The sequence below is a fragment of the Loxodonta africana genome, chromosome 4 (assembly GCF_030014295.1).
Source record: "Loxodonta africana isolate mLoxAfr1 chromosome 4, mLoxAfr1.hap2, whole genome shotgun sequence".
In the NCBI taxonomy this organism is placed as follows: domain Eukaryota; kingdom Metazoa; phylum Chordata; class Mammalia; order Proboscidea; family Elephantidae; genus Loxodonta; species Loxodonta africana.
The window spans coordinates 139723404-139749860 of NC_087345.1; the positions used below are offsets into that span (position 1 = coordinate 139723404).

The 26457-nt window shown below is 38.8% G+C and overlaps 1 protein-coding gene, 1 long non-coding RNA gene and 1 other non-coding gene across 16 annotated transcripts in view; 1 reads left to right on the forward strand and 2 right to left on the reverse strand.

The window, feature by feature from the left end:
- Positions 1–22182, reverse strand: part of LOC135231260 (uncharacterized) — a 36149-nt gene extending 13967 nt beyond the window's left edge. Inside the window, exons 1-2 of the long non-coding RNA XR_010321940.1 lie at positions 21962–22182; positions 7907–8016 (exon numbers count right to left, since the gene is read on the reverse strand). This is a non-coding gene — a long non-coding RNA (uncharacterized LOC135231260). The remainder of the gene's footprint in view (positions 1–7906; positions 8017–21961) is intronic.
- ERC1 (ELKS/RAB6-interacting/CAST family member 1) overlaps positions 1–26457 on the forward strand; it is a 528761-nt gene that overhangs the window by 113373 nt on the left and 388931 nt on the right. For 9 of the 14 annotated variants that reach the window (XM_023548994.2, XM_064284767.1, XM_064284769.1 and 6 more), the window contains 4 exons: positions 9266–9340; positions 12542–12697; positions 13999–14091; positions 17732–17899. In XM_023548994.2, coding sequence (XP_023404762.2) covers positions 9266–9340; positions 12542–12697; positions 13999–14091; positions 17732–17899 — 492 coding nt within the window. The remainder of the gene's footprint in view (positions 1–9265; positions 9341–12541; positions 12698–13998; positions 14092–17731; positions 17900–26457) is intronic. The other 5 variants (XM_023548995.2, XM_064284774.1, XM_064284771.1 and 2 more) reach the window with 2 other exon arrangements.
- LOC111750873 (U6 spliceosomal RNA) lies at positions 16906–17012 on the reverse strand. Its single transcript, XR_002785930.1, has one exon. It is a non-coding gene; the product is annotated as a U6 spliceosomal RNA (small nuclear RNA).

A 26457-nucleotide genomic window follows, 5' to 3' on the forward strand; every position in this document is an offset into this window, starting at 1 on the left:
GTTTATGACTGGAGGGCCAGTCTTGTGTCTGTTACTTTCATTATGATCAGATTGTGCTGATCTTGTAGAGAGTGAGAAGTATAAAGGAAAGCCCATTGAAGGATTTAAAGCAGATTAGTGCCATGATCTTGTTGGTGTTTTATCAAGATTACCCTGGTGCTTGCCTGAAAGCAGACAAAGGGAAAGGAAGGAGACCAGCTAGGGGCTGTTACAGTAATCGAGGTTTTAAACTAGGCAGGAAGTATAGTAAAGTGGATGAACTCAAGAGAGATTTTGGAGGTAGAACAATTAAGACCTGCCGTTGAATTGGTTGTGAGAAATGAAGATCCAGGAAGAGTGAAAGGAGGTGCTTCCGTTTTTTTGTCTTGAGCCACTGGGGTGGTAATGCCATTTAGTGAGATGGGGAGGATTAGGGAAAGGAGCTAGTTTGAGGAGAACATTACGAGTTTTGTTTTAGATGAGTTTACCTATTAAACATCTAAATACCAAAAAACCAAACCCACTGCCATCAAGTTGATTCTGACTCATAGCGACCCTATGGGACAGAGTAGAACTGTTCCATCAAGTTTCTAAGGAGTGCCTAGTGAATTCAAACTGTCGACCTTTTGGTTAGCAGCCATGGCACTTAACCACTATGCCACCAGGGTTTCCAATATGCTATTAGAAGGTAATAAAGGATAAGGGAGGGAAAAAAAAAACCAAAACAAAACTGGGTTAGGGGATTGGAAGTGTGTGTTAGAGGTGAGTTGAAATATTAAACAGAATGATAAGGATGGGCCTTCTTGAAACTTTACGCTTCTGAGCAGACTTGGAGAGGTAAGGGAATGAGCTATTTGGCATCTGGAAGAAGAGAGAGCCAGGCAGAGGGAACAGTGAGTACATGTAAAAACAGCATGGGGGCATAGGAACCCTATAGGACAGATTAGAGCTGCCCTCATAGGGTTTCCAAAGAGCGGCTTGTGGATTCAAACTGCTGACCTTTTGGATAACAGCCAAGCTCTTAACTACTGCACCACCAGGGCTCTAGTATGCTATTGTTGTTGTTAGGTGCCATCGAGTCAGTTCCGACTCATAGCGACCCTATGCACAACAAAATGAAACACTGCCCGGTCCTGTGCCATCCTTACAATCGTTGTTATGCTTGAGCTCATTGTTGCAGCCACTGTGTCAATCCACCTTGTTGAGGGTCTTCCTCTTTTCCGCTGACCCTGTACTCTGCCAAGCATGATGTCCTTCTCCAGGGACTGATCCCTCCTGACAACATGTCCAAAGTATGTAAGACGCAGTCTGGCCATCCTTGCCTCTAAGGAGCATTCTGGCTGCACTTCCTCCAAGACAGATTTGTTTGTTCTATTGGCAGTCCATGGTATGTTCAATATTCTTCGCCAACATCACAATTCAAAGGCATCAACTCTTCTCTGGTCTTCCTTATTCATTGTCCAGCTTTCACATGCATATGATGTGATTGAAAATTCCATGGCTTGGGTCAGGCGCACCTTAGTCTTCAGGTGACACCTTTGCTCTTCAACACTTTGAAGAGGTCCTTTGCAGCACATTTACCCAATGCAATGCATCTTTTGATTTCTTGACTGCTGCTTCCATGGCTGTTGATTGTAGATTCAAGTAAAATGAAATTCTTGACAACTCCAATCTTTTCTCCATTTATCATGGTGTTGCTCATTGGTCCAGTTGTGAGGATTTTTGTTTTCTTTATGTTGAGGTGCAATCCATACTGAAGGCTGTGGTCTTTGATCTTCATTAGTAAGTGCTTCAGGTCCTCTTCTCTTTCAGCAGGCAAGGTTGTGTCATCTGCATAATGCAGGTTGTTAATGAGTCTTCTTCCAATTCTGATGCCCATTCTTCTTCATATAGTCCAGCTTCTCGGATTATTTGCTCAGCATACAGATTGAATAGATATGGTGAAAGAATACAACCCTGATGCACACCTTTCCTGAATTTAAACCAATCAGTATCCCCTTGTTCTGTATGAACAACTGCCTCTTGATCTATGTACAGGTTCCTCATGAGCACAATTAAGTGTTCTGGAATTCTCATTCTTCGCAGTCTTATCCGTAGTTTGTTATGATCCACACAGTCGAATGCCTTTGCATACTCAATAAAACACAGGTAAACATCCTTCTGGTATTCTCTGCTTTCAGCCAGAATCCATCTGATATCAGCAGTGGTATCCCTGGTTCCACGTCCTCTTCCGAAAGCGGCCTGAATTTCTGGCAGTTCCCTGTCAATACACTGCTGCAGCCGTTTTTGAATGATCTTCAGCAAAATTTTGCTTGCATGTGATATTAATGATATTGTTCTATAATTTCCACATTCAGTTGGATCACTTTCCTTGGGAATAGGCATAAATATGGATCTCTTCCAGTCAGTTGGCCAGGAAGCCATCTTCTATATTTCTTGGTATAGACGAGTAAGCACCTCCAGTGCTGCATCTGTTTGTTGAAACATCTCAATTGATATTTCGTCAATTCCTGGAGCCTTGTTTTTCGCCAATGCCTTCAGAGCAGCTTGGACTTCTTCCTTCAGTACCATCAGTTCCTGATCATATGCCACCTCTTGAAATGGTTGAATATTGACTAATTCTTTTTGGTATGACTCTGTGTATTCCTTCCATTTCTTTTTGATGCTTCCTGCATTGTTTAATATTTTCCCCATAGAATCCTTCACGATTGCAATGTGAGGCTTGAATTTTTTCTTCAGTTCTTTCAGCTTGAAAAACGCCAAGCATGTTCTTCCCTTTTGGTTTTCTATCTCCAGCTCTTTGCACATGTCATTATAATACTTTATTCTGTCTTCTCGAGAGGCCCTTTGAAATCTTCTGTTCAGTTCTTTTACTTCATGAATTCTTCCTTTTGCTTTAGCTGCTTGGCGCTCAAGAGCAAGTTTCAGAGTCCCCTTTGACATCCATCTTGGTTTTTTTCTTTCTTTCCTGTCTTTTCAGTGACCTCCTGCTTTCTTCATGGTTGATGTCCTTGATGTCATTCCACAACTTGTCTGGTCTTCGGTCACTAGTGTTCAATGTGTCAAATCTATTCTTGAGATGGTCTCTAAATTCAGGTGGGATATACTCAAGGTCATATTTCGGCTCTCGTGGACTTGCTCTGATTTTCTTCAGTTTCAGCTTGAACTTGCATATGAACGATTGATGGTGTTCCACTGTCGGCCCCTGGCCTTGTTCTTACTGATGATATTGAGCTTTTCCATCGTCTCTTTCCACAAATGTAGTCAATTTGATTTCTGTGCATTCCGTCTGGCAAGGTCCACGTGTATAGTTGCCATTTATGTTGGTGAAGGAAGGTATTTGCAATGAAGAAGTCGTTGGTCTTGCAAAATTCTATCATTCGATCTCCGGCATTGTTTCTATCACCAAGGCCATATTTTCCAACTACTGGTCCTTCTTTGTTTCCAACTTTTGCATTCCAATCGCCAGTAATTATTAATGCATCTTGATTGCATGTTCGATCGATTTCAGACTGCAGCAGGTGATAAAAATCTTGTTTCTTTATATTTGGCCCTAGCGATTGGTGCGTAAATTTGAATAATAGTCGTATTAACTGGTCTTCCTTGTAGGCATGTGGATATTATCCTATCACTGACAGCATTGTACTTCAGGGTAGATCTTGAAATGTTCTTTTTGACGATGAATGCAACACCGTTCCTCTTCGAGTTGTCATTCCCAGTGTGGTAGACTATATGATTGTCTGATTCAAAATGGCCAATGCCAGTCCATTTCAGCTCGCTAATGCCTAGGATATCGATGTTTATGCATTCCACTTCATTTTTGACGATTTCCAATTTTCCTAGGTTTATACTTCGTACATTCCAGGTTCCGATTATTAATGGATGTTTACAGCTGTATCTTCTCATTTTGAGTCGTGCCACATGAGGAAATGAAGGTTCCCAAAGCTTTACTCCATCCACGTCATTAAGGTTGACCCTACTTTGAGGAGTCAGGTCTTCCCCAGTCATCTTCTGAGTGCCTTCCAACCTGGGGGGCTCATCTTCCAGCACTGTATCAGGCAGTGTTCCACTGCTATTCATAAGGTTTTCACTGGCTAATGTTTTTCAGAAGTAGACTGCTGGGTCCTTCTTCCTAGTCTGTCTTAGTCTGGAAGCTCAGCTGAAACCTGTCCTCCATGGGTGAACCTGCTGGTATCTGAATACTGGTGGCCTAGCTTCCAGCATCACAGCAACACACAAGCCCCCACAGTACGACAAACTGACAGACAAGTGGGGGAGTATGCTATTTAAAAAAAAAAAAATTAGAAGGTGAAAAATCCCGTAAGTTCTATTTTTCCCCCTTATCATTTTACACCTTTTTTTTTTTTTTTTTCAGTATGGTATTAAAAAAAAAATGATAAGGGGAGAAAAATAGAACTTAGGTTAGGGGATTGAAAGTGTGTTAGAGGTGAGTTGCAATTTTAAATAGAATGATAAGGTTGGCCCGCCTTGAAACTTTCCCTTTGAACAGACTTGGAGAGGTAAGGGGATAAGCTGTTTGGCATCTGGAAGAAGAGATTGCCCGGCAGAGGGGAGAGTGCATGCGGGCAGTGTCAGACCTCTTCCAGCCCCTCAGAGGGGAAGGAGAACCAAGATCGACAGCACAAAACTGACTCAGATGAGGTGGAGGCCAGACAAGCCTTTTCCCTCCACCATCTTTACCAGTTCTGACACCAGCTGTCCCTCCCACAACACTCTCTCCTAGGCTTGATAATTTATTGCTATGATCACACAGAACTCACAGGCCATACTCATGATTTTGGGGTATATTAGGGAAGTAACATTTACAGTTCAGGCTTAGGAACACCCAGGATGCAGTTCTTCCATCAGGACAGCCTATTCCCAGCTGTATTCACAGGCACACCTTTCCCTGGCCCTCAGTCTCTGCCCAAAGGCACTGAGCTTTCTCTCTCTGTGAGTTGGGAAGCCCACCATGCCATCTCCTGCTGCCAAGTTTCTGCTGTCAGGTTTCTCCTGCTGTCGCTTCTTAACGTCTTCAGGGTTACAGCTTGCTCTCTCTCTCTTTCCCTTTCTCTCTTTCTCCTGCTTCCAGGAGCTTCTCAGTGCAGGGATCCCAGGTCCAAAGGATATGCTCTCTGCTCCTGGCTGTACTTCCTTGGTAGTGGTGGGATCCTCCTCTCCGTTCTAGAATAGGCTCTCTTTTAAGGCAAAACTGACAGTGGTTAAGAGCTATGGCAGCTAACCAGAAGGTTGGCAGTTCGAATCTACCAGCTGCTCCTTGGAAACCCTAGGGGGCAGTTCTGCTCTGTTCTATAAGGTCGCTGTAAGTCAGAATCGATTCGATGGCAGTGGATTTGGTTGTTTGGTTTGACCAATCCCCTTGGTGGCCCACAATTACCTTACCACACACTCCCATCCAATCACCTGGGTGGTAGTTACAAGACCATGGCTAGAAAGGCCACACAGAAGTGACCAGTGGCACCTCAGTACAAAAGCCTTAAGTCAGGAGCAAGACTGGTGTATTGAGGAAAGCAAGGAGACTAGTGTGGCTGTAGCAGACTAGGCGAAGGAAAGAGTAGTAAGAGATGAGGCAGTGAGGAAATGGGGTCAGATCATATAGGGCCTGTTAGACCAGTGTAAGGATTGTGATTTTTATTGTGAGTGAAACAGGGAGCTTTTACAGGGTTTCAAGTGTGTTTTTACATTTGTTTTTGAAAGATCACTCCAGCTTCTCTGTTGTGAATAGGGAGATAAACTTTGGGAGACTGTTGCTGTAATCCAGGCAGGAGATAATGGCTCAGACCAGTGTGGTGTGAAGGTAGTAAGTTGTGGTCAATTTCTGGAGGTATTTTGAAAAGGAACAGTAGGATTTCATGATGGGTTGGATGTAGGTGTAGGTGAAAGAGAAATGAATCAAGGATGACTTCCACATTTTTGGCCAGAGCAACCGGATAGACTACATTAACATCCATCGAGATCAGGTGGGTGAACCAGGTTTCAAGGGGAAGGACCAGGGGTTCAGCTTTGGACATACTAACAGTGTGACATCTGTTAGATATCCACACTGAGATGCTAAAAAGGCAATTGTATATACAAGTATGGGTTTCAGCTGTAGGTATAAATTTGGAACTTATTATGTGGGTAGTATAGAAAGTCATGAGACTGGATAAGATCAGCAAGAGAATGAGTGTAGATGGAGAAGAGGACAAAGGACTGATGTCTGGTCTACTCCTAAAGGGGTTAGAAAGAAAAGGAACCAGTAAGATAGAAGAGAAAGCTAAGAGAGTTATGACTTGGAAACCAAGGGAAGAGAATATAATAAGGAAGAGGAATAATAAGGAAGAGGGATTGAGCAGGTGTGTCAAACGGCTGTTGATAGATCAAGTAAGATGAGGACTAAGGATGAATCATGGGTTTGAGCAATGTGGAGGTCATCAGTGAGCCTGATGAATTGTTTTGGTGATTATTTGACTAAAATCTTCTTTCCTGATTGATAGACTAGAAAAGTTCCTTGAGACAAGGACCAGGTTTGTTATTTCTCACCACTGTATCTCCAAAATGTAGCATAATTCCTGGCATGAATAAATGGATAGGTAGATCTTAGAATCTCTGAGAGAGCTGGAGAACTGGGTTCAGAAGTTCTTGAGGCCAACACCAATGCTCCAAATCAAATCATATGCATCTCTAAAACATATGGGCATTTTTTTGCATAATGCTCCTATCACAAATAATATGGAAGGGACATTTCAGCCAAGACTTGAAGGAGATGAAGTTAACCAGCAGCTAGGGGAAGAGAGTTCACACAGAGGAAATAGCTGATGCAAAGGTCCTAGGAACTAAAGTATGCCTGACATATTTGAGGAACAGCAAGGAGGCCAGTGTGGCTGAAGCATAGTGACTGAGGGAAGGGTGGTAAGAGATGAGATTTTATAGGCTAATGAAAGAACTTTGGTTTTACTTTGAATCAAATGGGGAGCTATGGCAGGATTTTGAGCAGAGGAGTGACAGGATCGAATTCATGTTTAAAAAGGTAATCCTGAGTGCTCTGTTGAGAATGGACTGTAGGGGGAGAAAGATAATGAACTGAGAGCCCAGTTATGAGGCTGTTGTTGCATTAAAAGACATGCTTTTGATTAGTGGTTCACTTGAGGTAGTGGCGGAAGAGATGGCAGGAAGTGGTTGGATTTTGGATATGTTTATTTATTTTTTTATTGTACTTTAGATGAAGGTTTACAGACCAAATACTGTTTTGTGACATTGGTTGCCAACCCCATGGCGTGTCAACACTTTCCCCTTCTCAACCGTGGGTTCCCTGTTACCAGCTTTCCTGTCCCCTCCTGCCTTCTTATCCTTGCTTCTGAGCTGGTGTTTCCATTTAGTCTCATTTTATTTTATGGGCCTGTCTAATCTTTGGCTGAAGGGTGAAACTCGGGAGTGACTTCACTACTGAGTTAAAAGGGTGTCCGGGGGCCATACTCTCAGGGTTTCTCCAGTCTCTGTCAGACCAGTAAGTCTGGTCTTTTTTTGTGAGTTAGAATTTTTTTCTACATTTTTCTCCAGCTTTGTCCGGGACCCTCTGTTGTGAGCCCTGCCAGAGCAGTCAGCGGTAGTAGCCGGGCACCGTCTAGTTGTGCTAGATTCAGTCTGGTGGAGGCTGTGGTAGTTGTGGTCCATTAGTCCATTGGACTAATCTTTCCCTTGTGTCTTTAGTTTTTTTCATTCTACCTTGCTCCAGGTAGGAAGCGACCAATGGAGTATCTTAGATGGCCCTTCACAGGCTTTTAAGACCGCAGGTGCTATTCACCAAAGTAGGATATGGAACATTTTCTTTGTGAACTATGTTATTCCAATTGAGATTGATGTCCCCTGAGACCACGGTCCCATCCCTCAGCCCAGTAATTCAGTCCCTCGGGCAGTTTTGATATACCTGTGAAGCTTCCCTGATGTTGCCCTGGTCAAGTTGTGCTGACTTCCCCAGGGATTTTGGATATGTTTTGAAGGTAGACTTAACAGGATTTCCTGACGGCTTGGCTGTGGCTTGAAAGAGAAAGAAAAGCGTTAAGTAGGCTCACAGATTTTGGCCTGAGTAACTGGAAGAATAATACAACTGGGGGGGGGGGGTACAATCAGGAGTTCAGTCTTGGGCAGGCGAGTTTGAGATGCTTGTTAGACACACACATGGGATACCCAACTGGATAGTTAAGGCTGGAGTTTGGGAGAGAGGTAGCAGAGGGATGGTACGCATGAGTAGTGGTTTGTGCCATAGTATGCACAGCCAGATGGAGAAGGGTGAATGTTCATAAATTACCGGTTGACTTAATAATTTAGAACTTTTATCTGTTTATTAGGACTACTCTTTCACGAAGAGGTAACTCAGTGAAATTTGCAGTTATATTTTCTGTTTACCTTAAATCATTCTTCCTAGCTAGGCAAGAATGAATAAATTAGGTGAAAGATATAATTAATGTATTCTACATCTCTTTTGTTATGGTAAGCATTGTTCAGATGGAAAGTGTTCATCTGTGTATTCTCCGGGGTCACTAGAGGCTGGCCCAGAGTACTTGGAAGTACTAACTCAGAGACATTGAGAAATCTGAAAAGAAAATAGCCTGAGATGGTCTGGTAACTTTTCTCGTAACTTCTGTATGATTCTTGAAGATCCTAATTCTGAACTCACTAAAATTTGGGTTAAAAACATAGATAGCTATATTGTTTCTGACATTTTCTAAGCCTGAACTACTTAGGAAACTTGTTTTTCAGTCTTATCTTTTTCTTTCTACTTACAGCTCCACTGGAGAGAGATTTTCATCATAGGCAGCCAGGTGGTTGTTACTCTGGGGGGTATGTGCTGTGGAAAGGATGTTGTCAACACAGATGCTTTCAGTAGCTTTGTGCAGTGCAGACTGATTGTGTCTGTTTTTATTTCTCCTTTTAAAAAGGGAGCATTTCTAATCTCCCCTTTTGGATCATATGGAGGTCCGATTATATGTCTTAGAGTTATGTGTAAGGTTGACACTCTCACTTGGGGACCAGCTATGGTTCCAGCTGTTGTAGTAGCTGGGGTCTGTGTGGCTAATCTTAAATAATTAGGTGTTCAGAGACAGGAGCCTTTCTATGCTTGTATGATTGAATTAGCCTCTGTGCAGTCTGAATTCTCTAATGCACAGGGAAAGATCAGGCAGACAGAAAAGGGTCAGAGCGTCTCAGAAGGCTAGGTTTATCATCTTTTGCATGAAATGAGAGTGAAAAGGAGGGCACTTATTCTGTTTTTGTTTCTCTTGTGTAGGAGATGCATCGGAGATTTGAGAATGCCCCTGATTCTGCCAAAACAAAAGCTCTGCAAACAGTTATTGAAATGAAGGTAAGTGACCATCCAATACAAAATCTTATGAGTCAGTTCACGTTTTTAAGTGATTGGTGTTACCTTTCATGTGTGAGTTTTGGAAAATGATGCATGATAAAATATCATTCATTTTGTAGATTGAGAGGAAATAGTAAGAATTAATAAAAATTATACTTTAACAGAACTTCAGTTTCAGTTGTAAATCGTAACTCAGATTGGATCAAAAAGGTTATCCAGAATTTGATTAAATCAGCTGTTCTTAAAATTAGTTTATCTCAAACTTTACTCTCATAAAGTGAGAGGCTCATTTCTTCATTTTCAAGGAAATATCAGCCAGATGCCAAGTCTCAGTAACCGTAGTTTGTCTGTCAGTTATTCTTTCAAGTAAAATAATGTTGCAGGAAGACAGTGGCTAATTCAGCTCGCGAGTCAGAGAAACAAGGTACTTTTCCTAGGGACAGCCCCTATACTGCTAGACACAGCAGAAGTGCTTTTTGCCTGTTTCTCATTTTGTCACACAGAATATTAAAAAGATGTGTAATCAAGGGCTGGGATTTATTAAAAGTAATAATTTTTACTGCTTCACCAAGGACATTCTTAACTGGAGCAGTCTTTTAAAATATTTACTTTTAATTTTTAATATTTTTGTTCTCTGAGTGTCTGATAGTGAAGAATACAATGATTTCTAGTATGATGTGGTACCATTGCCTTGATTTGTGCTAAGGCATTTCTTTAGTGCAGAGGCCAACACAATGGAAAAAGCACATACTGTCATAGTATTATTATTATGAAACTAGTTTTGACTACACAGACTTCTTGAAACGGTCTCAGGGACCCCGAGAAGACCATGGGCCATACACCGAAAACCTCTGTTTAAGTTAATGAAGGGCCACAGATCTTAAGGCTGTACAGTATGGGGGTTCAGAGCTTACGTCCTGGAGTTAAACTTATTAGGTTCAGAACATGGCTTCACTTAACCAGTTGTACGACAGAGCAAGTTACCTCACGTCTCTATCCCTCGGTTTTTTTTATCGATAAAATGATGATAATAATAGTCCCCTTTCCATGGATTGTTTTGAGATTTAAATTATTAAAACATGTAAAACACTCTGAACAGGATCTGGCACATAGTAAACATTCAAATAAATGTCAGTGCTGCTACTATTAGTTTTATTAATAACATATTCTTTCTTACAAAGCTAAAGAGATTCTAACCCCTGCCACCCCTTAATTTCTTCACATGCCCTAAAAAGCTTGACTCCGCATTTGCATCGTGGGCCTTTATTTAATATTTGGTAAAATGACAGGAATATTTAATTATTGGTCTATGTCTTAGTCATCTTGTGCTGCTATAACAAATACCACAAGTGGATGGTTTTAACAAAGAGAGGTTTATTTTCTCACAGCAAAGTAGGCTAAAAGTCTTTAAGCTCCAGGGGAAGGCTTTCTTCTCTCCCTCTGCTTTCTCATCAACCTTCCCCCAGACTAGGAGCTTCTTTGCGCAGGAACCTCGGAGTCCAAAGGACGCATTCTGCTCCTGGCACTGCTTTCTTGGCGGTGTGAGGTCCCCCGTCTCTGTGCTTGCTTCTATCTTTAATATCTGAAGAGATTGCCTCAAGATACAATCTAATCCTGTAGGTTGAGTCCTGCCTCACTAACACAACTGCCGCCCATCCTCCCTCATTTACATCATAGAGGCAGGATTTACAACATATAGGAACATCACACAATACCGGGAATCTTGGCCAGGCCCAATTGATACACACATTTTTGGGGGGACATAATTCAATCTATGACAGTATTTAAATACTTTTATGTAAATACATGCTTCTTAAGTAGAATTATGATGAATCAAAATCCTGGTTTGGGTTTAGAATGTATCGGATCGTATTAATTAAATACATTTAATTTTGAACAAAATGTAAGTTTAATTTGTATCAATTTGTAATGGAAATTTTTTTTTGTGAAAATTGTATAGCTGATGCAATGAGCAAGGCAGAGGAGTACATTTCTCTCTCCTCCCCTGAACCTGAAAAGAGCTAGTTGTAGTTTTCATTTATCTGAGTGTTCTAGGAATTATGATAGCAAGGGACGTCAACGAAGAAATCCTTGGAGTAAGGTGGAAAAGGAAGTCATTCTTAAAATTTCTTCCCAAAGGAATGGTTTCCCTAAAAGTCTAAGTAAAATAAAGCTGTATTTAATTTATGCTCTTAAAGTTTCTATTTCTTAGGTGAATAAGCTTATGCATTTACAGATACTACAATATACTGTGTAGAGGTTTTTCTTAATTGATGGCATCTAAAAAAAAATTAAAAAAAAAAATTTTTTTAAAGCAATCTTGGAAACCCTGGTTGCGTAGTGGTTAAGTGCTACAGCTGCTAACCAAAGGGTCAGCAGTTCAAGTCCGCCAGGCGCTCCTCGGAAACTCTATATGGCAGTTCTACTCTTTCCTATAGGGTCTCTATGAGTCGGAATCGACCCGACGGCACTGGGTTTGGTTTTGGTTTAAAGCAGTCTTAGTGATAAACTAGATACTGTGACAGAGAAGATCAACACACTGAATATACAAGGATGTGCTGCTACCAGGAGGTGATTTAGTAGTGATGATTTACAAAGATATGATTTTTAAAAAATTATTATGAAATATTTCAACTATACGGAGACCTGTAGAGAATAAGATTTCCAACATAAAAACTGATTGTTAAGGTAATTATTTGTTTTTCTGCAGTGGGGATGTTAATAAAATTTTTATTATTGATAAGATAGTTATGCACATTTTTACATAAATCTTTGTTTGAATCCCTCTCACTACCTCCCCTTTGGGGCAGAAATATGACCTTTAGGGGTAACCAAATAAAATGATAAAATATTAGAGCTAGAAAAGGCTTTATGTTTTACAACTAGAAATTTGACTAAAAACTGCAAAAAAAATTTTAACCAGTTTTCCTTTGCAGTTACTTCTTAGATAAGTCTCTAAACTTTGTTTGAAACAGTTCAGAACTGGAAGAAGAGATAGAGGAAAAATCATATTGGGATGTAAGATTCCTCCTCCTTCCACCCAGACGGCCATAAAGGATGCATTATAGGCATCAGTGCCAGGCAGCAGTTTTTCTGCAATTTGTTTGCCTTTATTGAATTTAATATCTTTATACATCAGAGCTTTCAACCTCTCTGAGTTTTTGTGAATACTTTAACGTCTAGATGTTCTCTTGTCCTCAGGATTCAAAAATTTCTTCTATGGAGCGTGGGCTCCGAGACTTGGAAGAGGAAATTCAGATGCTGAAATCAAATGGGGCGTTGAGTACTGAAGAACGGGAGGAAGAAATGAAGCAAATGGAGGTGTATCGGAGCCATTCTAAATTTATGAAAAATAAGGTAATAGCGTGTGATACTATAATTCTTAGAAGAAGTTTGAAAAGTTGGTGCATATCCATACTTCCTGAGTGTTGGAGAAGATTTGCTTCACACTGTTTTATTGAACTTCAGGGAAGAATACTTCCAAGACAGTTTTTTCAAATGGAACTTTCCCAGAATTAAAAGTCAGAGTTACTGTTGTATAATTATTAGGAGTTTTTATTCAAAAGAAAATTACTTGTATGAAGCTAACTAAGCATTGTCACAGTTTAACATTTCATATAAATACCTCAAAGATGATTTAGTAGAGTTACAACTAGATGAGTTTTTTTTTTTACTTATATGAGACATCAGGTTCTCAACCTCTTGTGAAGTATTTTAAAAGTCAAAACCCTAAGAGACTGAACTCTCCCCCTCCCGACCTTTTTTCCTTTGAAATGGGTTAAATAAAATCATGTTCTCCCTTCAACTATATTTCCTCAGAGGAAAGCCCTTTGCTCTATTCGTTGGAGAAGATCCATTTGCCTTCAGGCTTATTGCTTCCCACAGGGCTTTAGGCGTGTATACAGTAGGATAGGTACCACTGAAATGTATCAGCCCATGTTTATGAAACTCAGTTACAATATTGCTTCTTTAGATCTAAAGTCATTTAATTTGAGTCTGTAAACTGTCTAGCACTTCGGAGGATTTATTTTATTGCAGTTACCAATTTATCATTTTGTTGTAGTTTAATTAGAAATCATAATTGTAATTTACAAAATTTTAGCTAGAAAACAGTGTTTTTCCTCCTCTAGAACCCAATTGTATTAGTTCTCCAATTTCTCAGAACCGAAAATGGAAACTTTTCCAATAGTGTAGAGAAATAACACAGTCATAACTCCCTCTCTAGTTTCTGGCATATTTAGTACTTATACTTAGCACATGAGTCTGTAGAATATTCCTCTGTTATTTTAAGAATCTGCTATTAATGAGTTCTCTGACAAATTTCATTGTAATTTTAGAAGTAAAAAAAAAAATCACATACCCAACTTTCTATTAGTTTGGATCTCCCCCCCACCCCAATAATTTGAGAACAAAATATACTTCAGTATAATTTCTCTGCTCATGAGTCCCATTTGCTGATTAACACATTCCAGTCCATTTAAAAACTCTACGAAAGCAGGGAAACCACCTAGGGCCCTTTGAAGAGGTTGTTAGGGGAAGAGATTTGATTGTGTTGTATAAGTTATTATTATTTCCAGTCACTGCTCTGGCTTAAAAGCAGCTAATAAGAAGACCTAAGTTGACAATCTAAGTGAAAAAGTGTAACAATGTCGTGACAGGTAGAGCAACTGAAGGAGGAACTAAGTTCGAAAGAGGCTCAAGGGGAGGAGCTGAAAAAGAGAGCGGCTGGTCTTCAGGCTGAGGTCTTTGCAGTAAGATTTATCTCTTTATGTGCAGTGATCCCACAGTGGGACCCTGCTAGCTCTGGCTTCTGGGTGGCTTATACTTTCATTCTCTATTTTGGCAGCTTTGCCCAATACTAGCACTAACCAGCCTGCTCTGCTGTTTAACTGACTCCTGTTCACCAGTTTGACCCATATGTCACTTTGTGTGCAGTGAGCCCTTACGTGTTCTGGAAGTCATATGCCTCGCTCTTTATTGTTGCTTTTGTCACTCTGAATGGTACTTCAAACCTTGTTTTCTGCAGTCCCTTTCTTATTACTAGGTACTTGTTCATTTATGTGAATGATGATGGCTTTTTTTCTTGTTAGATACAAGAATATGCACATGTTCTCGATGCATCACGTGTTTATTTGAATTTGAAATTCTTGAATAAAGTGCTTTACCTCCTAATATAGACCTTAAGTCCCCATTAAGTGATTTTGCAACAAATGTTACTTTCTTTAGAAAATAAACTAGCTTTCTGTATAGAAAGTATAGCTTATTTTTTTTTTTTTAGTAAATTAGTCGGAATCGACTCTATCGCATTGGGTAGTAAATTAGAATTAGCATGACACGTAAGCCTCTACTTTTTTTTTTTTTAATGAACCTAAAATTTCATTTTAAAACATAATGAAATAACAGAAGAATAGCTAACATTCTATCACTTCCTAGAAGCCTTTTACAATCTGCTGAGGTAGGTGTATTATCATGCTAAACTTGTAGATGAGGAAACTGAGTTAACAGAGTGGTGCCCAGGAAAACAGTTTTTAAGGGCCAGAGTTTGATTTTTACACAAGCAGTCTGTTCCAGAACCTGTGCTCATAAATGCTCCATTATACTGCTGGCCATGCATACATTTGTCAAATTGTCAGGGAAAACTTTCTGAAAATAATTGTGGCCTAAGACTGAAATGAAGTATTAAAAAAAAAAAAATGGCTGATTTTGATGTTTGCTGTTTATGGACCACTTTATAAAATAAAATAAGTAAAATATGTTGTCTGAAAGGGTCTAGCTTGGTTTATCGGTAACCATGTATCGTCTGGAGAAGTTGGTCTGTAACTTTTTTCTTTCTTAGCTGTTATTATGCATTTCTACATTGTATCAGACAACAGGCTAAGCACAGTCCAGACATTGTTATATTTAATCCCCAAACAATACAGTGGCATTGGTATAACTTCTCCATATTCCTGAATAGGAAACCACAGTTTAGGGAGATAAAGTAATTTCTCAAAGACCCGTAGCTAGTGCAGCCTCATTTGTGATTGACTGTAAAAGCCTTGTGCTCATAACATTTCCTTCCCATTCGTAATATTCTCTCTTTTCTCAGTTTTTAAGATCAATTTAGTATTACTTGAAGCTTCTTTAATAATGCAGAGTCAGAAAACTGAGATTTTTAAAAGATGTATGTATGTATATATATATAAATATATATCTTATGTATATACATATTTTATGTGTATATACACACGCACATAAATACTGATATACACTTGATCACATGATTAGAGGTAGCTGGAAATTTGAGTGTTCTTTAAGCCATAGTTCACTAGCTGAGGAAGTGGTAATACTTTATTTCTTTTGTGTATTCATTCATACAACAAATGTGTTTTAGTGCAGTGTTAGGGATGGATTAATATTGATCTGCCTTTTTTGGTTGTTAGAGTGATATCATGAAAGACCCCGGACCATCACAGTACGTGGTAACTTCTGGGTGCTTATCTGTTTTGCAGGATGAAAATAGCAGCCATTCACAATTATTTTCCACGATGTTCTTAGTATTCTCAAGTGCTGTGCATACAGCAAATATTTCTTGAATGAATGACTATTTGTTGAGTGAATAACTATCTAAATAGAAATTTCATATGTATGAGAAAAAATTATTTAAAGTAAAATTTATATTTCCTCATGGAAATTGTTCTCAAAAGCTTCATCCCTTATACCTCAAATTATTACCATGAAAATACATTAAATGCTTGCAATTAAAAAAAAATTGTACTTTTCACTGTTGTTCTGTTCTGTTGAGTTGATTCCGACTCATAGCAACGTCTAGGACAGAGTAGAACTGCCCTATAGGGTTTCCTAAGTTGTAACCTTTGCAGGAGCAAATTGCCAGGTCTTTTCTCCTGGTGTGTTTGAACCACATGCCTTTCAGTTAGCAGCTGAGTGCTTTGACCATTGCACCACCAGGGCTCCTTTTCTGACTTCTTGTCAAATTCATACTTCTAAAAATTAATCTTTTTTTTAATGTGCAGCTACCTTACTAGGCAGTAAAAGCAGACCTGATTTCTGTTTATATGGCTTACATTGAGAATAAAAGAATATTTAAAATATTCTTAGGAAAACAGAAATGTAAAGGAGATGTTTGAAATTAAATATCGTCTAACTTAAGAGTAGTTTATAGGAGGTTAAATCTGACACCTATTGATTTGTAGATTACCTTGTCAGAGGTATGAGCTTCAAATTGTTATGTACATTCTTACAGAAAGATTTTATGCATTCTTTATTTAGGTCACATACTTTTATCCATTTAGTTACTATTGACATGTTATAGGCGATAGAATTTATAGATGAAATCTTTTTTAATTCAATATCCATAACTCATCAAAATTGGATTTTTTAAAGTGCATGTCTATTATGCCGTATAACACCTAATGTAACTTTTTTTTTTTTTTAATTTTTATTAAGCTTCAAGTGAACATTTACCATTCCAATCAGTCTGTCACATGTAGGTTTACATACATCTTACTCCCTTCTCCCACTTGCTCTCCCCCTATTGAGTCAGCCCTTACAGTCTCTCGTTTCGTAAAAATATGGAACGCTTCACAAATTTGCGTGTCATCCTTACGCAGGGGCCATGCTAATCTTCTCTGTATCGTTCCAATTTTAGTATATGTGCTGCCGAAGCAAGCACTAATGTAACTTTTAAGATAAGAATTTTATGTAAACTTTTAAGAAGGAGAAGAAAAATCATTGGGGGGAAAAAAAACAGCAACCGAATCTTCTGAATTTCCTTTAAATGACAGCACTAGGAGGTTTCTTTATTTTCTTCTGTGTTACATCTACACTAATCCTGCATTTGATCTATCATGTTCTGAAGAGGTCTGACTTAATAAAATCAAAATGGTTTTTTCAGCACAGTGGTGTTCACATGCTTACTGGTATTCACACTCATCTAATTGAATTGGGGTTTCTTACCCCTCTATTTCTTTTCTAAGGGGTTTCAAAGAATATTTAGCCAACACGATAAATGAAAACTGGAAATTTTCCTATTTGTTGAATAAGCTTTGTTGGGGGGTTTCAAAGAATATTTAGCTAACACGATAAATGAAAACTGGAAATTTTCCTATTTGTTGAATAAGCTTTGTTGGGGGGTTTCAAAGAATATTTAGCTAACACGATAAATGAAAACTGGAAATTTTCCTATTTGTTGAATAAGCTTTGGGGGTGTGTATCTAAGATTAAAAAAAAAAAAAAAGATTAGACGACGTAAAAAAAAAAAGAACTATGTCCTCTCAAAAAATTAATGTAGCATTTAGTTTCACATCTTGTGACTCAGTCCTGTCAAAGATCCGAATCAGAGGAGATTGTTTCATTGCTTCCTTCCTTACAGTGTTTTATTTTCTTCTCTAGATTGGTCAGGTGAAGCAGGAGCTGTCCAGAAAGGACACAGAACTCCTAGCCCTGCAGACAAAGTTAGAAACACTCACGAACCAGTTTTCAGACAGTAAGCAACACATTGAGGTGCTGAAGGAGTCCTTGACCGCCAAGGAACAAAGGGCTGCCATCCTACAGACAGAGGTAAGACAGATTCTGGGATTTGCGGGTAGTCAATTTGTTGGCACCGTTTTATATGTGTTAACTGTACTGTTTCTGTTATGTTTAGAGTTGGAAAATATGAATAACTCTGTAATTAATTCCCTAGCAATGTAATCAGTTACTGTATTAAAATGTAGCTATCTTGTTTTAGTTGTTACTTGATCTAACAAATTAAAACTAGTGCAGTTTACTTACATTTTTAATTCTTTGGGCTTTCACAGAGTACTTAAAAGTATACTCTAAACTAACATTATTACAATGAAAAGATAGTTGTAAAATAGAAATCGTTGATTTAGAATTTTAGTTCTTACCCATGGTAAATCTTCCAGTCAGGAATAACAATGAGCTTGGTTACCCTGTGTTTGGATTATGTTTAAGTGTGCTTAATTTTTTAGTTTATGAGTAGGTTTAAGTCAGGAAACTGGAATCTAAAGATGTTCTAGATAGACCTAGTTCTGAACTACAGATCAGAACAATGTGTCTTCATATCCTGTTTGAAATATAGTATTTTTAGAAATCTTAGAGGATTATGTATCTAGTCTGTCAGCCCTGACTTCAGGTAGGAATACAGTAAAAAATTCCAAACAGATGAGAATCTGTCATGTTTACAATGATGAAAGAGAAGGAATTGATGATACTGTTTGGATTTACTGTCCTAATTAAAGATCTCAGTAAACTAGGGTACTTAGGTAGAAATAGCTAAGTAGTTCTGCTTCATAGAAGAAAAAAATAAAGCATAAGATTAGTTTTTGTTTTTGTCAATAACCAGATCATAGATAAATAAGGGCATGGTTTGATGGAAAAAAAGGAATGAGGAGAAAAAGAATGAATAAAAACATCATAACCTAGAAGACCAGAATCTTCAAGTGGGGAGAAATGAGGAAAGGCAGAGGGAAAGGACTAAAACCTTATTTCATGCGGTATTTTATTTTTGTACAGTTTGGGGCTTTGTTGAAAGTAAGAGATTTGGATGATGTAATTTTTTGTGCACTTTGGTTAAAGAACCTACACTCTTTATATTTTAATACATGTTTCCTTTCATCATGATATCTGTTCCATTCTACCTGACGTGATATTTTGGGTATAAAATCATGAGATGCAGTGGTGGTTAAGGTTCAGGCTCTGGAGTCATACTTTGTGAGTTTGAACTTGAGTTTACTGCCACGTGTGTGATCTTGGGCCTTTTAACCTCATCGTGCCCTACTTTCCACATCTGTATGATGAAGAGAATAGTAGTGCCTGCCTCAGAGTGTCGTAAAGATTGAACTACTATATTCATGCCTATTTCCTGGTACATAGAAACACCTTTGTATGTTAGTCATTGTCATCATTGCTATAAGTCTGGTACTAAAATCAGTTAACATGTATAAACTTAAAAGATTGTTAGAGAACGTAGTTGATTTTCTCTTTCATTGGCATAAATTTTACTCAGAAGATTCGGCCTTTTGTGTTTTATCAAGCTGAATTTAGCTTATTCATAGAGTTACAAATATAGAATCATCTAGAAATGTTACCGGCAAAGTTATTTTATAGCTGTATTAATAAGAGTTTTTCGCGGCAGTAACTTGTGTGCATGCAATACTGCAGAAGGGTCAGAAGAGGGTGCCAGCGTCTCAGCAGCGAGCCCTACTTCCAAGTTTGCTACTGTAATAGCCTCGGATGGAGGCGGCAGGTGTGCACACCAGAGAACCAAGCAGTTGCTTAATGATAATATAAACATTTAAAAGCTTGTCACAGTCTAATAAATGACTTTTTCCCCTTGGCAATCCATCATTCTCTTTGTACCCCTCTCAAGTAATGTTCGTATTAGCTAGGTCTCACACAGATGGGCTTGTGATTGGTTTCTTGTACCATAGAGAATAAAGACTGTATTTGTGGTCACTCTTGAATGGCTTTTATGTTTGTTTTTTAGCCACTATGGGAGTAGCTGAGTCTCAGTGACTGCCCCATAAGTTACTGGGACAACTGTTCTGAGCAGTCATCTTGTACTAAAAGATAGCAGTGTAAAAGCTAACTACCTTTTGTATTGGGGATTATTATTAGCATTTACCTTTTTAAAAAATTACTCTGGTAGCAACTTGGCAAAAGTTACTTTTTCCCCAAAGCGTCTTTACCTTATTACCAAACCAAACGCATTCCTGTTGAGTAGATTCTGACTCATAGCAAACTTACTGGACAGGGTAGAACTGCCCCAGAGGGTTTCCAAGGCTGTAAATCTTTATGGAAGCAGACTGCCACATCTTTCTCTCTCAGAGCTGCTGGTGGGTTCAGACCCCTGACCTTTTGGGACCTTTTGGTTAGCAGCAGAGCACTTAACCACTATGCCAACAGGGCGTCTCTTTCCCATGTTAGAACCTAGGAAAAGGCAGTTTGAACTAGCCCTTTGGAAGTTCTAATGTATTCGTATATCAAAAGAAATTCTCTATAAAGAGTTTTACAGGTTGCTGTCATTTTGCCTTATGTTTAGATTTCTTCCATTAATATCATATAATTGTCCCCTTCTATATCTTATGCCCTAACCCGTAACAGCCTGAGGTAAACCAGATGTCATTAGACACCTATGAAGTGTCAAAAGAATTTTTTTAAAACACCTTACCGTTTACAGGCATTTTCGTCTTTATTATTTTATTTGATCTGCATGGTAATGGCATAGGTTAGGCAAGATAAGGATTTTTAGGCAAGATAAGTAGTGTTGTCTTGCTTTTGTAGTTGAGAATTACATAGACTGCTTATCAGCGTACTACTTTCGATTGACACTTGGGGCTCCTCTCACTAGTAACCCTGGGACTTTTGATATAGACTACAATATACTCAGGAATTTTTCTGTCTTAAGCCCACTTTCTTGTTCCTAAATGTTGATGCCATACCATGGACCTTTGTTGAATTTTTCTTCTAGACAAGTTCTCAGTGTGCAGAGCAGAACTGATTTATCAATAAGTTAAAATAATGTAGACCTTACTGACTTTTTTTCCTTGCTACCTACTGCAGATAAAAATGTTGGATAGGACATTTTAAATAAAAAAAAAAAATGTTGGATAGGACATTTTAAATAGAATCCCCCAAATACAAACCTTAAAAAAATTAATAAATTTGAGTCCATCAAATTTCAGCATTTCTAGTCAACAAAGAATACCATTGACAAAGTTAATAAATGGATAACTGATTGGGAGAAGATATTTTCAGTACCTCCCAAAATAATAAGAGATCGAGATAAAGAATTAAAAAATGGATGCTTGCAAATCAATAAGAAAAGGTCCGAGGGAGGGAAGGATTTGAATAGGCAGTTAATATACAAGGAAGCTAAATAGTTAACCAAATATATGGTGAGATACTTAATTTCACTAGTAAACTGAGAAGTGCATATTTAAAAGACAATGAAATACTCTTATTTTGTTTATCGAATTGATAAAACTTAGAAAATGAATTAACATTAAGTACTTGTGAGGATTTGGGTAAACAAGAACACATATGGCATAGTTGGTCCTAGTAATCCCACTCTTGGGTGTATTCCCTAGAGAAGCTTTCCCACTGGTCCACAAGAGGACATGTATGAGGGTGTCCACTGCAGCATTGTTTGTGAGAGCAGAGACTTGGAGGCAGCCTAAATGTTCATTATTTATTGTTGTTAGGTGCTGCTGAGTTGATTTTGACTCGTAGCAACCCCATGTGACAGTTAGAACTCCTTCATAAGGTTTTCTTGGTTGTAATCTTTATGGGAACAGATCACCAGGTCTTTCTCCCATGGAGCTGCTACATGGGTTAGAACCACCTACCTTTTGGTTAGCAGTTGAGTGCTTAGCTGTTGAGCCATCAGAGCTCTTAATGTTCATTAATAGGAGGTTGGATAAGTAAAATACAGTGGATGTGTACCATGGAATACTATGCAGAAGTCAAAAGCAATGATCTAGACATATACCTAAGGCCATGAATAGACACTTTTTTTAAAGTAAGAAACAGGATGAAGTTTATAGCATATTAGCATTCATATAAATTAAAAGCACGTATATATGAAAAAACCACCCTCTATATTTCTAAGATACATACCACAGTGAAGAATTACCTTTACGCAAAGAAAGGTCTGGCCTTTGTTCCTGGTTCCTGGGTGGTACCCTTGAAACCCTTGGAATTTCCTGAGCGATGGGATTGTCTTTGTTATTCATGGTGGGCCCCTCCGTAGTTTATATTAACCAGGTGACTCAGGGTAGGGGCTGGCCATACCAGAAAGAATAACCATGTGATTAGGGGTTTGGAGCTTTAAGACACATGATATCAGCCTGACCTCCAGGAATGGGGCCTTGAGATCAGTCATGTGGCCAGCGGTTCAGTAATCATGCCTACATAATGAAGCCTCAGTAAAAACTCTGCCAAGGCTGGGGTGAGCTTCCCTGACTGACAGTATTCTGTATATTCACAAGTCACTTTTCTAGGAGGGTGACATATCTTAACTTCACTAGGAAAGGATAACGAAAGCCTCACATTTGGGACACCCTCCCAGACCTTGCCCTATGCATCTCTCCCTTTGGCTGGTTCAGATTTGTATCCTTTTGCTATTATAAAACTGTAATTGTAAGTATAGCTTTTTCAGTGAGTTCTGTGACTCATTCTAGCAAATATTGAACTTGAGTGGGTAGTGGGAACCACTGGATTTGTAGCCAGCTGATCAGAAATGAAAGTGGCCTGGGGATCCTGGAGCTTGCGTCTGGTGTTGTAAGGGGGTATTGGGAATCCTGAATATGTAGCCAGCTGGTCAAAAGTGAACATGGCCTGGGGACCTCTGGGTTCCTGTCTGGTACTCAGAATTCATAACCAACTGGTCAGAAGTGAGGGTGGGCTAGGGAACCCTGAGCTTGTGGCTGGTGTTTGAAGTCTTGGGCAGACTTGGCAACCTGGAGGGTTGTGTCCTTGACGTGTGAAGTTGGCCCAACTCCAGGTAGTTGATGTCAGAAATCATTTGCATATGAATGTTCAAGAACATATATTAAACATATTAGAATGGCTGTCTGCTTAAGGGGGAAATGGGTATGGGGATTGGACATGAGTGGAAAAATAAAATAATAGTAAAGTGAGAGTGGAACTTTGCATGAATCTGTCATAGTTTTAAATGAATTGAGGAATATGAGTAATTTGGCTCTTTGTCTGAGTAAAGGTCTGGAAGCAATAATTGCGACTGTGTAACTTCTGTGAGGGTAAACTGGGTGTAATTTCTCTTACCACATTGATTCTCATTGATTACCTATCTTTCCTTATCCCTTCCAACACTAAGTATCTGTCAGCAAGGATTCCACACTATGGTTGTCCTGAAGGGCTGTTGTTTTTGGTAACCAAGAGGCTTGGATTTTAATGGTGCCATGTGAACAGCAGATATGCCTTAGTCCTAAATGAAGTAGGGAATTGAAACTGATAACTCTGTATAAATGCAGGATCCTCATAAGAAAAGGTAGACTAGAAAAAATTTCTCCTAATTTTTTTTTTTTACCAGTAGTAGATAACGTGAAAGATTGACTTACTCACCTGACATTGGCTAGACAAGTTTGAGTTTTGGGAAAGAAGTCTGTTCTCCTGCAGGTTTGAGTTTAAATATACGTAACTACTCTCAAGGGACATACTTGAAACCTAGCCTATGAAGAGTCCCACAGATAAAGCCCTGCTTAGAATGAATTTACAACTCTAAATTACTTAATCATATGTGGAATTTAATCTATCCTGAGCCAATGTCAGGAATAAGAAGAAATAGATGGTTAGACCCTTAGGAAGATCAGGATGAGACTGTAAAATAAATGATTAAAGTAAAGGATGGACTAGTGAGCATGGGAACACTCTCCACAATGATTGAGCATGTTGAGATGTTGTTTCAGCACTACTAAGAGAAAAAGCTGATGTCATGTAGTAAGGGCAATACTGTTTAGTATAAAACACATCGTTGCCGAGTTGATTCCAACTCATAGTGACCCTATAAGACAGAGTAGAACTGCCCCATAGGGTTTCCAGGGCTGTAATCTTTACAGAATCAGACTGCCACATCTTTCTCCTGCAGAGCGGCTAATGGGTTTGAACCACTGACCTTTTGGTTAGCAGCCGAGTGCTTTAACCACTGCACCAGCAGGGCTCCTACTGTTTAGTATAAAACCCAGTGCCCTAGAGTCGATTCCGACTCATAGCGACCCTATAGGACGGAGTGGAACTGCCCCATAGAGTTTCCAAGGAGCGCCTGATGGATTTGAACTGCTGACCCTTTGGTTAGCAGCCTAACCACTTAACCACTACGCCACCAGGGTTCCCAACTGTTTAGTATAGTGTCTTTGAATCTTGGCTTTGCCACTTACTTGCTGTGTAAGTTTATACTTTCTGTGCCTCCATTTCTTCATCTGTGAGAAAAATAAAAGCATCACCTCATAGAGTGTTTTGAGAATTAAATGAATTAATACATGTATGTGTATAGTAGCACTCAGTAAACGTTAAAAAACCAAACCCATTGCCATTGAGTTGATTCTGACTCATAGTGACCCTACAGGACAGAGTAGAACTGTCTCATAGGGTTTCCAGGGAGTGGCTGGTGGATTTGAACTGCCGACCTTTTGGTTAGCAGCCGAATTCTTAACCACTGTGCCACCAGGGCTCCGGTAAATGTTAGTTATTATTATTAAATACATGAAGGAAGGATTTAAAGCCTGAACAAAGAGCAAACGCTATAACAATAGACAGATTTTAAAAGAATTAAGCAGATTTTTAGATATTAATTAAATTAAGGTGAAAAATGGTGTTTTAAATTGCAGATTAGAGAGAGGTTCAGGGAAAATTAGCAAATTGGGAGATAAATCTAATTAGATATTACCTAGGGGTCAATAGGAGAGATTAAAAATACAGAAATTAATAAAGAGAGGTTAACAGACATGGAAATTGAAGGCCCAACTCAACATCTACAGGAGTTTAAAGTGGAGAATAGAGGGAATGGGTGGTCATTTTAAAAGAGATAATTGCTGAGATTTTTTTCTGACTTGATAATAGGCATGGGTACTTCAATTCAGGAGCAAATTATTCTTGAACAGGAAATTACCCATACCTACATAGATGAAAATGAAATCATGGAAAAACCAATCTTTAAAAGGCATCAGAGAGCAAAGATAGATTACCTACAAGGGATTAACAATTATACCAAATAGCTGATTTTTCAACAGCAGCAACAAAAGTGAGAAGATGAAAAAAAAATCTTCTGAGGTTAGAGAAAAAAAAGTGACAATTCAGAATTCTGTACCTAGCTAAAATGTCATTCATCCATGAAGGTAGAATAAAGATATTTTTTCACACTAACAAAAATTGATAGTTTTTTTTTTTTTTTTTTTTTACTACCCATGGATCCCCATAGAAAGAACTGCTGAGGGATATACTTTAGAAAGAAGGGCATTATGTCCAAGGAGTGAGATGCAAGAAGGAATAGTAGACAAAAGGACATAAATATAACAAGTAGGAAAAAATAATCAAAGATCAATATAATAGTTTGGCACAGACCTAACCACAGTAGTCTGTTAAAGCTAAAACTCCAAGATCAGTTAAAAACTCTGAAGATCGAAAAAGGTGAAGACTTTCAGGGGACAGATCCTAAAAGGAATAGCTTATCTTTTGCTTCTGTTTGTTGGTATAAAGTTGCTAGATGACGTTGTTGTTGTTGTTAGTTGTCGTGGAGTCGATTCTGGCTGTCGATGACCGCATGTATACTATATCAGATTAGAACTGCTCCATAGGGTTTTCAAAGCTATGACCTTTCAGAAGCCAGGCCTGTCTTCCCAGGTACCCCTGGGTGAGTTTGAACTGCTGACCTTTTGGTTAGTAGCTCAGTGCCTAAGCATTTGCTAGATGATGGAGCAGGTGAAATTCTGTATCTGCATTGTTTGTCTTTCCTGTCAAGAAGATGATCATGGGACTAAAAAAGGTAAGATGTATATTTTAAGAGTGGCAAAATGAAAATGAAGCCCCAGTTATATGGAAAGAGAAATTGTAAGAAATCATCAAAGAGATCTACAACCTTGGTACTTGGAGTGTAGTCTAACGACCACAGCGTTGGCTCACCTGGGAGGTTGTTAGAAACACAAATCTTGAGCCCACCCTAGACCTACTGAATTAGAGCCTATATTTTAATAGGATTTCCAGTTTGAGAAGTACTACAAAGTTGTTTTACGGAGACCTGGTGGTGCAGTGGTTAAGAGTTCGGCTGCTAATCAAAAACTCAGCAGTTTGAATCCACCAGCCTCCTCGGAAACCCTATGGGGCAGTTCTGCTCTGTCCTCTAGGGTTGCTATTAGTTGGAATTGACTTGACAGCCACGGGGGTTTTTTTTTTTTTTGGTTTTGAAGTTTTTTTGTCTTTTGGTTAGGATGATTTAAATCCCAGATACAAATAAAATCACTTATCTGCTGTTGATCATCACTGAGGAATCATGAAGATAAGAGTAGTTTCTAAGGTTGACTTTGGGCGAATGTCACTTTAATTTTCCAGAAAGAGGATTGCTACATCTACACACAACCTAATCTTTTTCCTACATGTAA